General features: G+C 38.7%; 1 protein-coding gene across 6 annotated transcripts in view; it reads left to right on the top strand.

The window, feature by feature from the left end:
* Window positions 1-13,042, top strand: part of PHF8 (PHD finger protein 8) — a 96,639-nt gene that overhangs the window by 47,359 nt on the left and 36,238 nt on the right. For all 6 annotated transcript variants that reach the window (XM_045995499.1, XM_045995498.1, XM_045995497.1 and 3 more), the window contains 4 exons: window positions 1,587-1,765; window positions 2,069-2,154; window positions 2,746-2,879; window positions 3,485-3,798. In XM_045995499.1, coding sequence (XP_045851455.1) covers window positions 1,587-1,765; window positions 2,069-2,154; window positions 2,746-2,879; window positions 3,485-3,798 — 713 coding nt within the window. The remainder of the gene's footprint in view (window positions 1-1,586; window positions 1,766-2,068; window positions 2,155-2,745; window positions 2,880-3,484; window positions 3,799-13,042) is intronic.

Below are 13,042 nucleotides of genomic sequence, written 5' to 3'. Positions count from 1 at the left end.
CGCCCAAGGCAACCACTAATCTATTTTCTGTCTCCCTAGACTGGCCTTTTTTACATACCATATAAATGGAATAACATAACATGTGGTCTTCTATATCTGGCTTCTTGCACTTAGCATAATATTTTTGACGTTCATTCATGGTGTAGTGTTTATCGTGAATTGACTCCTTTTTGTTTTTGAATAGTACACCATTGTATGGATATACCACATTTTGTTTATCCATTAACTAGTGGACAGTTATTTGGATTGATTCCACTGTTTGGCTGTTGTGGATAATGGTGCTATGAGCATTCATGTACAAGTTTTTGTTAAGGATATGTGTTTCCGTTTTTCACTTAGTAGTGAAATTTTGGGTCACATGGTAACTTTATGCTTAACTCTTCGAGAAACCGCCAAAATTTATTCCGAAGTGTCTGTTCCACTTTACATTCCCACCAGCAATATACTGGCTAACAATTGTTACTGTCTGTCTTTTTTATTATAGCCATTCTAATGGATATTAAGTGGTATCTCATTGTGGTTTGGATTTGCATTTCCCTAGTAACTAATGATATTGAGCATCTTTTTGTGTGATTATTGGCCATTTGTATATCATCTTTGGAGAAATGTCTTTTCAGAACTTTTGCTCATTTTTAAATTGGCTTGTTTGTCTTATTATTGAGTTCTAACCGTTACTTAACTATTCTGGGTGCAGATCCTTTCCCAAATAAATGATTTGCAAATATCTCCTCCCAGTCTTTCTTTGGCTTGTCTTTTCATTTTCTTAGTGGTATCTTTTGAAGCACAAATGTTTTGAATTTTACCTAATTCCAGGTCATTAAAGATAGTTTTCTTTATTTTTTTCTATAAGTTTTTTAGTTTTATTTTTTACGTTTAGATCTCGGGTCCATTTTGAGTTAATTTTTGTGTGTGATGTGAGGTAAGAATCCACATTCATTTCTTTGCATGTGTTACCCAGTTATCTCAGCACCATTTGTTGAAAAGACCATCCTTTCCCCACTGAACTGCCTTAGCATCTTTTTTAAAAAGATTTTATTTATTTATTTGACAGACAGAGATCACAAGTAGGCAGAGTGGCAGGCAGAGAGAGAGAGGGAAGCAGGCTCCCTGCTGAGCAGAGAGCCTGATGCAGGGCTCGATCCCAGGACCCTGAGATCATGATCTGAGCCGAAGGCAGAGGCTTAACCCACTGAGCCACCCAGGTGTCCCTGCCTTAGCATCTTTGGCAGAAATCAATGACTGTAAATTAAAGGGTTGGTTCTAGACTCAACAGCTGTGTTCCATTGATGTATGTGTCTATCCTTTTGCTAGCATCACACTACCTTGACTACTGTTGCTTATTAGTAAATTTTGGAAATTTAGCAGATAAATCCTCCCAACTTTGTTCTTTTTCAAAATTCTTTTGGCCATATTAAGTCCTCTGTGTGCCTATATACATGTCAGTACCAGCTTATTAATTTCTATAAAAGAAATTAGCTGGATTTTGATAGGGATTGCATTGAATCTATAGACCGATTTGGGGGGAGTTGCCATTTTAATAATATTGAAAGTGACTATCTTTATGCTCTTCTTCTCTTTCTTTTTAGTACCAAGAGGGTAAAGACCTTATCCAAGTCTCGGCGAGCCAAGCTCACGAAGAAGGCAGACAAGGCTAGGCTAGTGGCAGAACAGGTGATGGAGGATGAATTTGACTTGGATTCAGATGATGAACTACAGATTGACGAGAGATTGGGAAAGGAGAAGGCAACCCTGATAATAAGACCAAGTGTGTACCTGTTCTTTTTTGTTCCTTTCCTGCCTATTTCACATTTGTTTTGGGTCCTCATGATAGACCAAAGGCCTTAGGCCTGAGCTTGTTGACATTCTGACTTACCAGCTCTTTAGGCTTCCATGTATTCTTTGCTCTAGAGATTTATTTATAAACCAATTCCTAACCTCCCCAAATTAGTTGTGGCCTGTGTCTGTGGTCATTACTTTTAGGAAGATTATATTCTGACTTTTCTCCCCTGGGTGTTTGGCTCAGATGCTAATCTTATCTTCACAATACGTGTATTTCATTATTTTCTAGAATTTCCCCGAAAGTTACCCCGTGCGAAGCCTTGCTCTGACCCCAACCGAGTTCGTGAACCAGGAGAAGTTGAGTTTGACATTGAGGTAGGAGCCTGCCCTGTGGTCTGGTCTTCTGCCATTCTAGTTACAGAGACAAGAGACAGATTATCATTCTAGGTGGGGGTGGGGGTTGGGGAAAGATACCCTATGCCTTCAATTCCTAAAATATTTATTAAGTGAAAGATTGTGTGCTAAAGGCAGTGCACCTGAGCATATAACTGGAAGACCATAATTGAGTTGAAATATTTCAAAAATCCTTTAATGCAGGGTAGAATAAAAGGCATTGTGATGTAGCAGAAAGAGTATCTGATTTGGAATATCTGGTTATGACCTTACACAACTTAGTTACTTTCCTGAGCCTTAGTTTCCTTACCTGTAAAATGGGAATTAAAATACCTACCTCACACACACAGAAAATAATAATGCCTACCTCACAAAGATGCTGTGGAGATTAAAATGAAAGAGTGAATATTCTGCTTAGTGTTTGGTCTATACTTGGTGCTCAGACGATACTAGCATACCAGATAGCATACTAGATACCAGATACTAGATACCAGAGAGAAAATGTCAACATTGTACTGGGGCCTTACCAGACCAACCCTCAGCAGCTGAGGTGGTATCCTCTTTCCCCAACAGGAGGACTATACAACAGATGAGGATATGGTGGAAGGGGTCGAAGGCAAGCTTGGGAATGGGAGTGGTGCTGGTGGAATTCTTGATCTGCTTAAGGCCAGCAGGCAGGTGGGGGGACCTGACTATGCTGCCCTCACGTGAGTACTGACTTTGATCTCCCCTTTCCAGGCGATCAGACAGCATACCCTCCCACCCCCACCAAGGTTAGATGAGCTAATCAACAGATATTTATTGAGCAATTTAAACGGGCAAAGACTTAGCAAGGGCATTTGGGCTGAAAGAATAAAGTAGACATGAAATCTGTCCTGAGGAACTTAAGATCTGACGGAGAGTAGATGTATAAACTTCAAGGGGATTGGTTTTGGGTATGTTGAGATTTGGAAGAGGGGCTAGAAGAGGCATGGAAGGAAAGCCGAGCCTTTTCTGGGCCCTATTTTTTTTAAATGAAAGAATTCAGCATGGGTGAACAGGGAAGGAAGTGCACCCCTCTTTTTGCCACCTTCCTTGCTGTCTGTGGAAAGACTTGGGGCAGGAAGGACTGACCTTTACATGAAAACAGCCTTTGGGGTACTATCTTGATCTGTTGGTTTAATTTCTGGTTTCTTATCTGGAATTGTCCTCTCCTCCTTTCTCCCACCCTAACTCCCGTAGCTATTGTCCCTCTTCCCTGTCTATTCTGATGACTGGTTTCCTCCAACAGCTAGAGAAACTCCCTCAAGCATTTCTCCTCTGTCCCTTACAGCGAGGCCCCTGCTTCTCCCAGCACTCAGGAGGCCATCCAGGGCATGCTGTGCATGGCCAACCTGCAGTCTTCATCATCCTCACCAGCTACCTCCAGCCTGCAGGCCTGGTGGACTGGGGGCCAGGACCGAAGCAGTGGGAGCTCCAGCAGTGGACTGGGCACAGTGTCTAGCAGTCCTGCTTCCCAGCGCACCCCAGGGAAGCGGCCCATCAAGCGGCCAGCATACTGGAGAACCGAGAGCGAGGAGGAGGAAGAGAATGCCAGTCTGGATGAACAGGACAGCTTGGGAGCGTGCTTCAAGGATGCAGAGTATAGTAAGGGCCACCAAGCACTTGGGTCCAGGCCAGAAGTGCTCCTACTCACCCCAGTCTCAAACCCACTCCCTGTCCAGGACAGCCTGTGACAATAATGAGCAAAGACCTTGCCTTAAGCTTGATACTTGCTTTCTCTGAGTCATGTTTTCTTAATCTATAAAATGGAAATATCTACAGGTTGATGCAAGGATTAGAGATGATGCTTGTACAGAGCACCTGGCACATTGTCTTACATATGGAAGACCCTCAGAAAATAACTAGCTATCCATTTTTTTAAAGATTTATTTTTTAGAGAGAGAGAGAGAGAGAACGTGGTGGGGGTGGGGTAGAGGGAGAGAGGATCTGAAGCAGACTGCACACTAAGTGTGGAGCCCAACACAGGACTTGATCTCACGACCCTGAGATCATGACCTGAGCTGAAATAAAAAGTCAGGTGCTTAACTGACTGAGCCACCTAGGTGCCCCAGCTGTCATCCATTTTTAAAATTGTCTAACCTTCTTTACTGGAAACTCTTTTTTTCAAACCCTCTTGCCTGTTTTATTTGTCACTTCCATTTCCTTCTCTGTTGTTTGGTTCATCCCTTGCAAAGGTATATAATGGTCTTTTGGCAGACTTCTTGCATTTAAAAGATGACCTTTTTTCAAGCTATGATTTGTTAAGTACTACATTACATAATGCACCTTTTTGTATAGTGCAACTGACTTTAATGTGGGTTTTAATATTATTTTTTAATTTGAATTCAATTAGCCACCATATAATACATCATTAGTTTTTGACATAATGTTCAATGATTCATTAGTTGCGTATAGCATCTTTAAATTAATTCTCATTGACTAAAATTTGAACAAGACGGAGAAAGCAAAAGTGCCCTTTGACTAATACTCTTCTTTCTCTGAGGAAGGTTACCCAGAGGTGAACTGTGTTACTAGTTGATACATAACTTTCATTTTGTACTTATACAACCACATGTAAACACAAAGAGATACAATTTTGTGTAGTGTTCATGGTTCTACAACTTGTTTGGACATCTTTCGGCATCAGTACATAGAGGTCTATCTGTTGCATCACCACAGTGAAATCTACCTGTTGTGTAGTAGTCTATAGCATAGATGTGCCATCGTATTTTTAACCATTCCCTACTGATTAACACTGAGATTGTCTCTAATTTTATAGTTTGACTAACAACGCTGCAAAGAAAATTCTTGTAAATAACTCTTTGTGCCCATGTGCCAGCTAACATTTCTGTGGGGTAGGTAGACCTGCTAGATTGAAGGGTATGTACAAAATAAATGTTAATAGTGCCAAGTTCCCCTCTGAAAGGGCCAGTGTATGAGCAGTGTATGAACCTTACCAGCAGTGGGTATTCAGTCTTCTTAATTTTTGGAACTCTGATAGCAAAAAATGGTGTTTGAGTTTGTTTTATATGTTTATTGGCTCTTTTTTATTTCTTTTTTAAAAGATTTATTTATTTTAGAGAGAGCGTGAGTGAGCACAGGGAGGGAGAGGGAGTCTCAAGCAGACTCTGCACTGAGTGTGGTGTCTGATGTGGGACTCAATCCCACAGCCCTGAGATCACAACTCAAGCCAAAATTAAGAGTTGGTCACTTAACTGATTGTACCACCCAGGCACCCTGTCTTTATTTCTTTTCTGTGAATTAATTCATTCAATCTTTCACCCATTTTTCTATTAGGATTGTGGGGTTTTTTTATTGATTTGTAGTTCTTTATATATTCTAGATTTTTGTTTTTAAAGATTTATTGATTTAGTTGACAGAGATCACAAGTAGGCAGAGCAGCAGGCGGGGGAGAGGGGAGAGCAGGCTCCCTGCTGAGCAGAGAGCCCAATGTGGGGCTCGATCTCAGGAGATCATGACCTGAGCCAAAGGCAAAGGCTTAACCCACTGAGCCACCCAGGTGCCCCTATATTCTAGATTTCTTAGGGTTGTTTTTTTTTTTAAATATATTCTGGAAATGTTGCAAAATGTTTTAGTCTGCTGCTTATATTTTAATTTTAGTTATGGTATCTTTTAGCATGTAGATTTCAGTTTTCACATAGTTACCTTTATCAATTTTTTTTATTTTGTCTTGTGTGAGAAGACTCATATTTTTGTCAAAAATATGTATAGGCATTAAAATTTTATCTCTTTCTCTGGAATTAAGTTTTATGAATTTTGGGAGATAAGAATCTAACTTAATTTTTTCCATATGGTTAGTCATTTGCCCTGACACCATTTATTCACTAGTTCATCATTATCCCCCTGGTTTGAAGTTCCTCTTTTGTCATAAACTAAATTCCCATGTGAATGTGGATTTGTTTTTCTACTCTGTTCCCAGCTCTGTCCCTTAATAGCTATGTGACATTGGGCAACCTCTCTGTGCTTCTCTGTTAGAATAGTACCTACCTCACAGGTTTTCGTAAGGATTGAATGAATCAATACATATAAAGCACTTAGGACATTGCCTAGCATGTGGTAAGGGCTGTGTGTTAGATATTATTAACATTTTTCTGTTCTATAAAGTTTGTCCATTTCTGTTGGGGTACTGCATTGGTCACTTACTATAGGCCTTGTATCTGGTAGGGCAAATCCCCCTCTGCAGAACTTGGCATTAGACCTAGGGAGAGCACAGGTGTTCAGCAAGCCCATCATCTCTGAATGGAGCTGTGATTGATCTTAAGGGCATGCCAAGTTCCCCTGGCTACTCACCCTACCTTCAGCAGACAGTCAGCATCAACCTACAGCTAAAACATCTGCCCCTGGTCTAACTACTTCCCTCTGCTTCCTGGTTTGCCTAGTGACATGAGAAAGGCAGTTTAATAAGGAGATGCCAACCTATTTATTCTTATTTTTCCAGAATTTCTAGGCCATTATTGAGGTTTTTTTCTATTCCAGATGGATTTTAGAATCAGTTTGTCAAATTCCATGGAAAATCCTGGGATTTTTTTTTTATTAAGGTTGCATGGCATGTGTAGATAAATTTATGAAAACTATCATCTTTCATCAGAAGCCTTATCTGCTATAATGGGATGTATGTATACTTTATCTATTACATTTTCCATTTGGCTGTTGCAAGTATGGAGGAATGTATGAGTTTTCCATTTTGCTCCTGTATCAGACTGCCTTACTATATACTCTTACTGGTTCTATTAATTTTTCAGTTAATTGTCTTGGGCTTTTGAGGGAGGTAATCTATGTCCGCTGTCTTAGTTTGCTAGGGCTGCCATAACAAAATACCACAGCCTGGATAACTTAAATGACAGAAATTTATTTTCCTCATAGTTCTGGAGGCTGAAAGTCCAAGATCAAAGTGCTAGTGGTGTTGGGTTCCCCTGAGGCCTCTCCTTGGCTTACAGATGACCACCCTTTTGCTGCTTCCTCATCTGATCTTACCTTTGTGAACAGAGGACCCTGTTGTCCTTGTGTATATCCTAATCTCTTAAAAGGAAACAGTCAAGTTGGATTAGGGCCCACTCTATTGGCCTCATTTTAACTTAATTATCTCTTTGAAGGTCTTATCTCCAAATAAGTCACATTCTAAAGTACTGGGGGTTAGGAACTAAACATATGAATGGGGGGGTTGGGAGACAAATTTAGCTCATAATACCCTTTTTCTTTCATGTATTCATATGTCTAGATTTTTCTAGTTTTATTAGGGTGTTGAATAGTCCTTGTCTTGTTTCTGACGTTAAAGGTAATGCTGCCAGTGTTTTCCCACGTAATACATTGGGCTCTGTAGATCTCCAATAGGCTATGTTCATGAACTTCAGGGGAATATCTATCTCTAGTTTGAGAGGTTTTTGTTTTTTTTAAAAATTCAGAAATGGAATTAGGTTTTAGCAAATGGTTTTTGACATCTTTTGATTATAAATACATAGTTTTTCTCTGTTAATTTGTTAATGGTGGTTTACAGTAAGAATTACTGCTTTTTAAAAAAGATTTTATTTATTTATTTGTCAGAGAGAGAGCGCATGCAGAAGCAGGCAGAGTGGCAGGCAGAGGCAGAGAGAGGAAGGCTCCCTGCTGAGCAAGGAGCCAGATGTGGAACTCAGTCTGAGGACCCTGGGATTATAACCTGAGCCACCCAGGCGTCCCAGAATTATTGCTTTTGAGTTGACATTTCCTTCTTGGGATTAGCTGTATTGTTGGTAATGTTTAGCAATTTTGTTTAGTTCATTTGATTACTAATCATCTTGTTTGTTTACTGTCAATTTCTGGTTTTATTTCACTCCTTTCTCTAAGTGTTCTTTGTACAACATCTTAGACTGAAAGCTCTTTTCCTTTATTTTCAGTCTGTTTTCCCTTTTGATAAAGGGTTTTTTAAAATTTATTTTTTAAATTAACCCAAAGTAAGATTGGCTTTGTTGTTATACACATGTTTACATTCTTGTAACTACCACCAAAATGAGCATACAGAATCTCCTCAAACTCCCTTATGTTGTCCCTTAGTAGTCATGCCCTCCCTCTACCCCTAAGGCCTGCCAACCACTTGAGGTCCTCTTCATCCCTGTGGTTTTTGCCTTTGCCAGGATGTCACGTAAATGGAGTTGCACGATATTGTAATATTTTCAGATTAGCCTCTATGACTCAGCATACTGCCCTTAAGATTCATCCATGTTGTTGTGTTTGAATATATTGTTCCTTTTTATTGCTGTAGTCCATTGTATACCATAGTTTCTTTATCTGTTCACTCACTGAAAGATACTTGGATTGTTTCCAACTTTGGGTGATTATGAATTGCATTGCTACAAACATGCACATGCAGGCTTTTGTGTAAACATGAGTTTTCATTTCTCTGGGTAAATGCCTTAGAATGGGATTGCTGGACTGTCTGGTCAGTATATAAGAAATGGCAAAGGTATTTCCCAGAGTGGTTGTGCCATTTTATGTTCCTATCAGTAATGTGTGAATTTCAGTTGTTCCGCATGCTTGTCAGCACTTGGTATTGTCATTGTATTTATTTTAGCCATCCTAATAAGGCTATAGTGAATAGCTCATTTAATGGCTTGGCTAATGGCTAATGGTGTATCTACTGGCTGTTCGTGCATACATCCTCTTTTCTGGATGTTTTTAGACACTTTGAATGACTTTTCACTGTATTTATTTTTTTTTTAATTTTTTTTTTAAAGATTTTATTTATTTGACAGAGAGAGATCACAAGTAGATAGAGAGGCAGGCAGAGAAAGAGAGAGGGAAGCAGGCCCCTGCTGAGCAGAGAGCCCAATGCGGGACTCGATCCCAGGACCCCGAGATCATGACCTGAGCCGAAGGCAGCGGCTTAACCCACTGAGCCACCCAGGCGCCCCGACTATATTTATTAATTGATGTATAATTAACATAGAGTATTATATAAGCTTCAGGTATATGATTCAACCGTTCTGTACATTACTCATTGCTCATCAAGATAAATGTACTTTTGGGTGCCTGGGTGGCTCAGTCAGTTAAGCATCTGCCTTCAGCTCAGGTCATGATCCCAGGGTTCTGGGATCGAGCTGTGTATCAGGCTCCCTGCTCAGGGGGCAGTCTGCTTCTTCCTCTGGCTGCTGCTCCCCCAGCTTGTGTGTTCTCTTTCTCTCTCTCTGTCAAATAAATAAAATCTTTTTTAAAAAAGATAGGTGTACTCTTTATCCCCTTTTTCTGTTTCACCCATTCCCCCTAACCACCTCCCCTGGAAACCAGCAGTTTGTTCTCTGTATTTAAGATTCTGGTTTTTTGTTTGCTTGTTCCTTTGTTTTGTTTCTTAAATACTTGAAATCATATGTATTTGTCTTTCTGTTACTGACTTATTTCACTTTGCATTATACCCTGTAGGTCTCTCTACACTGTTGCAAATGTGAGGATCTCATTCTTTTCTGTGGCTGAGTAATAGTCCAGTGTGTGTGTGTGTGTGTGTGTGTGTGTGTGTGTGTATGTAGATAGATATATAGATATATCTGTCTTGTATCTTCTTTATGCATTCATCTGTGGAAGGACTTATCTGTGGATGAGTTGCTTCTATATCATAGCCTTTATAAATAATGCTGCAATAAATATAGGAGTGCATATATCTTTTCAAATTAGTGTTTCATTTTCTTTTGGGTAAATACCCAGTATTGGAGCTACTGAATCATGTGGTAATTCTTTTTAATTTTAAGGAACCTCCATACTGTTTTGCACAGTGGTCACACCATTTTGCATTCCCACCAAGTGCATAAGTACATTTTGCATACCATTTTGCATTCCCACCAAGTACACCAAGTACATAAGAGTTCCCTTTTCCCTGCATCCTTGCTAACATTTGTTAATTCTTGTCTTTGATTTTAGCCATTCTGACAGATGTCAGATGATATCTCACAATAGTTTTGATTTGCATTTCCATGATGATTAGTGATGTTGAGCATATTTCATGTGTCTCTTGACCACTTGTATGTCTTCTTTGGAAAAGTGTCTTTTTAGGTCATCTGCCCATTTAAAAATCATATTATTTATGTTTTTTGCATTATATAAATTTTAAATATTTTTTGGATATTAACACCTTACTGAATATATCATTTGCAGATAGCTTCTCACATTCCATAGGTTGCCTTTTTGTTTTGATGGTTTCCTTTTCTCTGCAAAACTTCGTATTTTGGTGTAGTCCAAATAGTTTAATTTTGCTTTAGTTCCCCTTGCCTGAAGAGACTTATTTAGAAAAATGTTCCTACTTGCAATGTCAAGGAGATTACTGCTCATGTTTACTTCTAGGAGTTTTATGGTTTCAGGTCTCACATTTAGATCCTTAATCCATTTTGAGTGTATTTTTGTGTATGGTCCAGTGAAAATGGTCCAGTTTCATTCTATTGCATGTAGCTGTCCTGTTTTCCCATAATCATTATTGAAGAGACTGTCTTTTCCCCATTGTATATTCTTTCCCCTTTGTTGTGGACTAATTGACTGTATGAGTGTGGGCTTATTTCCGGGTTCTGTATTCTTTCTGATTAATTGATGTGTCTGTTTTTGTGCCCATACCATACTGTTTTGATTACTGCAGCTTTATAATATATTTTGAAATTTAGGATTATGATACTTCCAGTTTTGTAGCTTTGTTTTTCTTTCTTAAGATTGCTTTGACTATTCAGGGTCTTTTTTGGTCCCATGCATATTTTAGTATTATTTGTTCTAATTCTGTGCGAAATGTTATTGGTATTTTGAAAGGAATTGCATTAAATATGTAGATTGCTTTGGTTAGTATGGACATTTTGACATTATTTGTTCTCCCAATCCATGAGCATAAAATATCTATTTGTTTGTGTTATCTTCAATTTCTTTCATCATTGTTTTATAGGGTTTTTTTTTTTTTAAATATAGGTCTTTCACTTTATTAAGTTCATGCCTAGGCATTTTATTATTTCTGGTGCAATTATAACTTGATTTGTTAATTTCTCTTTCTACTACTTAATTTTTAGTATATAGAAATGCAACAGGTTTCTGTGTGTTTAATTTTGTTTCCTGAAACTTTACTGAATTCATGTATCAGTTCTCATAGACTTTTGGTGGTGTCTTTAGGGTTTTCTTTTTTTTTTAGATTTTTAAAAAATTTATTTGTCAGAGAAAGAAAAAGATAGAGAGAGAGAGCAGAAGCAGGGAGAGCTGCAGGCAGAACGGGCAGAGCAGGCAGAGGGAGAAGCAGGCTCCCCATTGAGCAAGGAGCTGGATGTGGGACTTGATCCCAGGACCCTGGGATCATGACCTGAGCCAAAGGCAGGTTCTTAACTGACTAAGCCATCCAGGCATCCCTAGGGTTTTCTATTTATAGTATTATGCTATCTGCAAATAATGAAACTTTTGCTTTTTCCTTACCAATTTGGATGCCTTTTATTTCTTTTTCTTTTGTGACTGCTATGGCTAGGACTTCCAATACTATGTTGAATAAAAGTGGTGAAAGTGGACATCCTTGTCTTGTTCCTGATCTTAGGGGAAAAGCTCTCAGTTTTCCTTATTGAGTATGATGTTTGCTGTGGGTTTTTCATAGATGGCCTTTATTGTGTTGAGGTATATCTTCCTTCTAAACCTATTTTGTTGAGAATTTATATCATGAATGGATGTTGTACTTTGTTAAATACTTTTCCTACATCTATTAAAATGATCATATGGTTTTATCTTATTGATGTGATGTATGCTCTTGATTGATTTGTGAATATTGAACCACCCTTGCATCCTGAGAATAAATTCCACGTGAACATTGTGAATGATTTTTTAAATACATTGTTGGATTCAGTTTGCTACTATTTTGTTGAAGATTTTTGCATCGGTGTTCATCAGAGATACTGGTCTGTAGGTTTTTTTTTTAGTGTGTTTATCTGGTTTTGGTATCAGGGTTATGGTGGCCTTGAAGAATGAATTTGGGAGCTTTCCTTCCTCTTCAGTAATTTGTAAATAATTCAAGAAGAATGGGTGGGTATTAACACTTCTTTAAATGTTTGGTAGAATTCACTTGTGAAGCCATCTGGTCCTAGACTTGTTTGTTGGGAGTTTTTTGATTATTGATTCAATTTCATTGCTGGTAATCAGTCAGTTCAGATTTTCTCTTGCTTCCTGATTCAGTTATGGAAGGTTATATGTTTCTAGGCATTTATCCATTTTTTTTCTTGGGCTGTCCAATTTGTTGGCATATAATTTTTTTTTAAGATTTTATTTATTTATTTGACAGACAGAGATCACAAGTAGGCAGAGAGGCAGGCAGAGAGAGAGGAGGAAGCAGGCTCCCCACTGAGCAGAGAGCCCGATGCGGGGCTCGATCCCAGGACTCTGGGATCATGACCTGAGCCAAAGGCAGAGGCTTAACCCACTGAGCCACCCAGGCGCCCCGGCATATAATTTTTCATAGAATTCTCTTAAAATCCTTGGTATTCCTGTGGTGTGGTTGTTATTTCTCCTCCTTCATTCTGATTTTGTTTGAGTTCTCTCTCTTTTTTTCTTGATGGATCTGGCTAAAGGTTTATCCATTTTGTTTATATTTTCCAAGAACCAGTTCTTTGTTTCATTTATCTGTTCTATTGTTTCTTTAGTTTCTGTTTTATTTATTTCTGCTCTACACCTTATTTTGCCTTTCCTTCTTCTTAGCTTGCCTTTGTTCTTCTTTTTCTAGCTCCTTTAGGTGTTGGGTTAGGATGTTTATTGAGATTTTTCTTATTTCTTTAAGTAGGCCTGTATTTCCGGAATCTTCCCTCTTAGAACAGCTTTTGATGTATCCCGGTGATTTTGGACTATTATGTTTTCATCTTCACTT

The sequence above is a fragment of the Meles meles genome, chromosome X (assembly GCF_922984935.1).
Source record: "Meles meles chromosome X, mMelMel3.1 paternal haplotype, whole genome shotgun sequence".
Lineage (NCBI taxonomy): Eukaryota > Metazoa > Chordata > Mammalia > Carnivora > Mustelidae > Meles > Meles meles.
The sequence above is the reverse complement of the archived record's forward strand: the minus strand, read 5'-3'. Positions and strand labels throughout refer to the sequence as shown.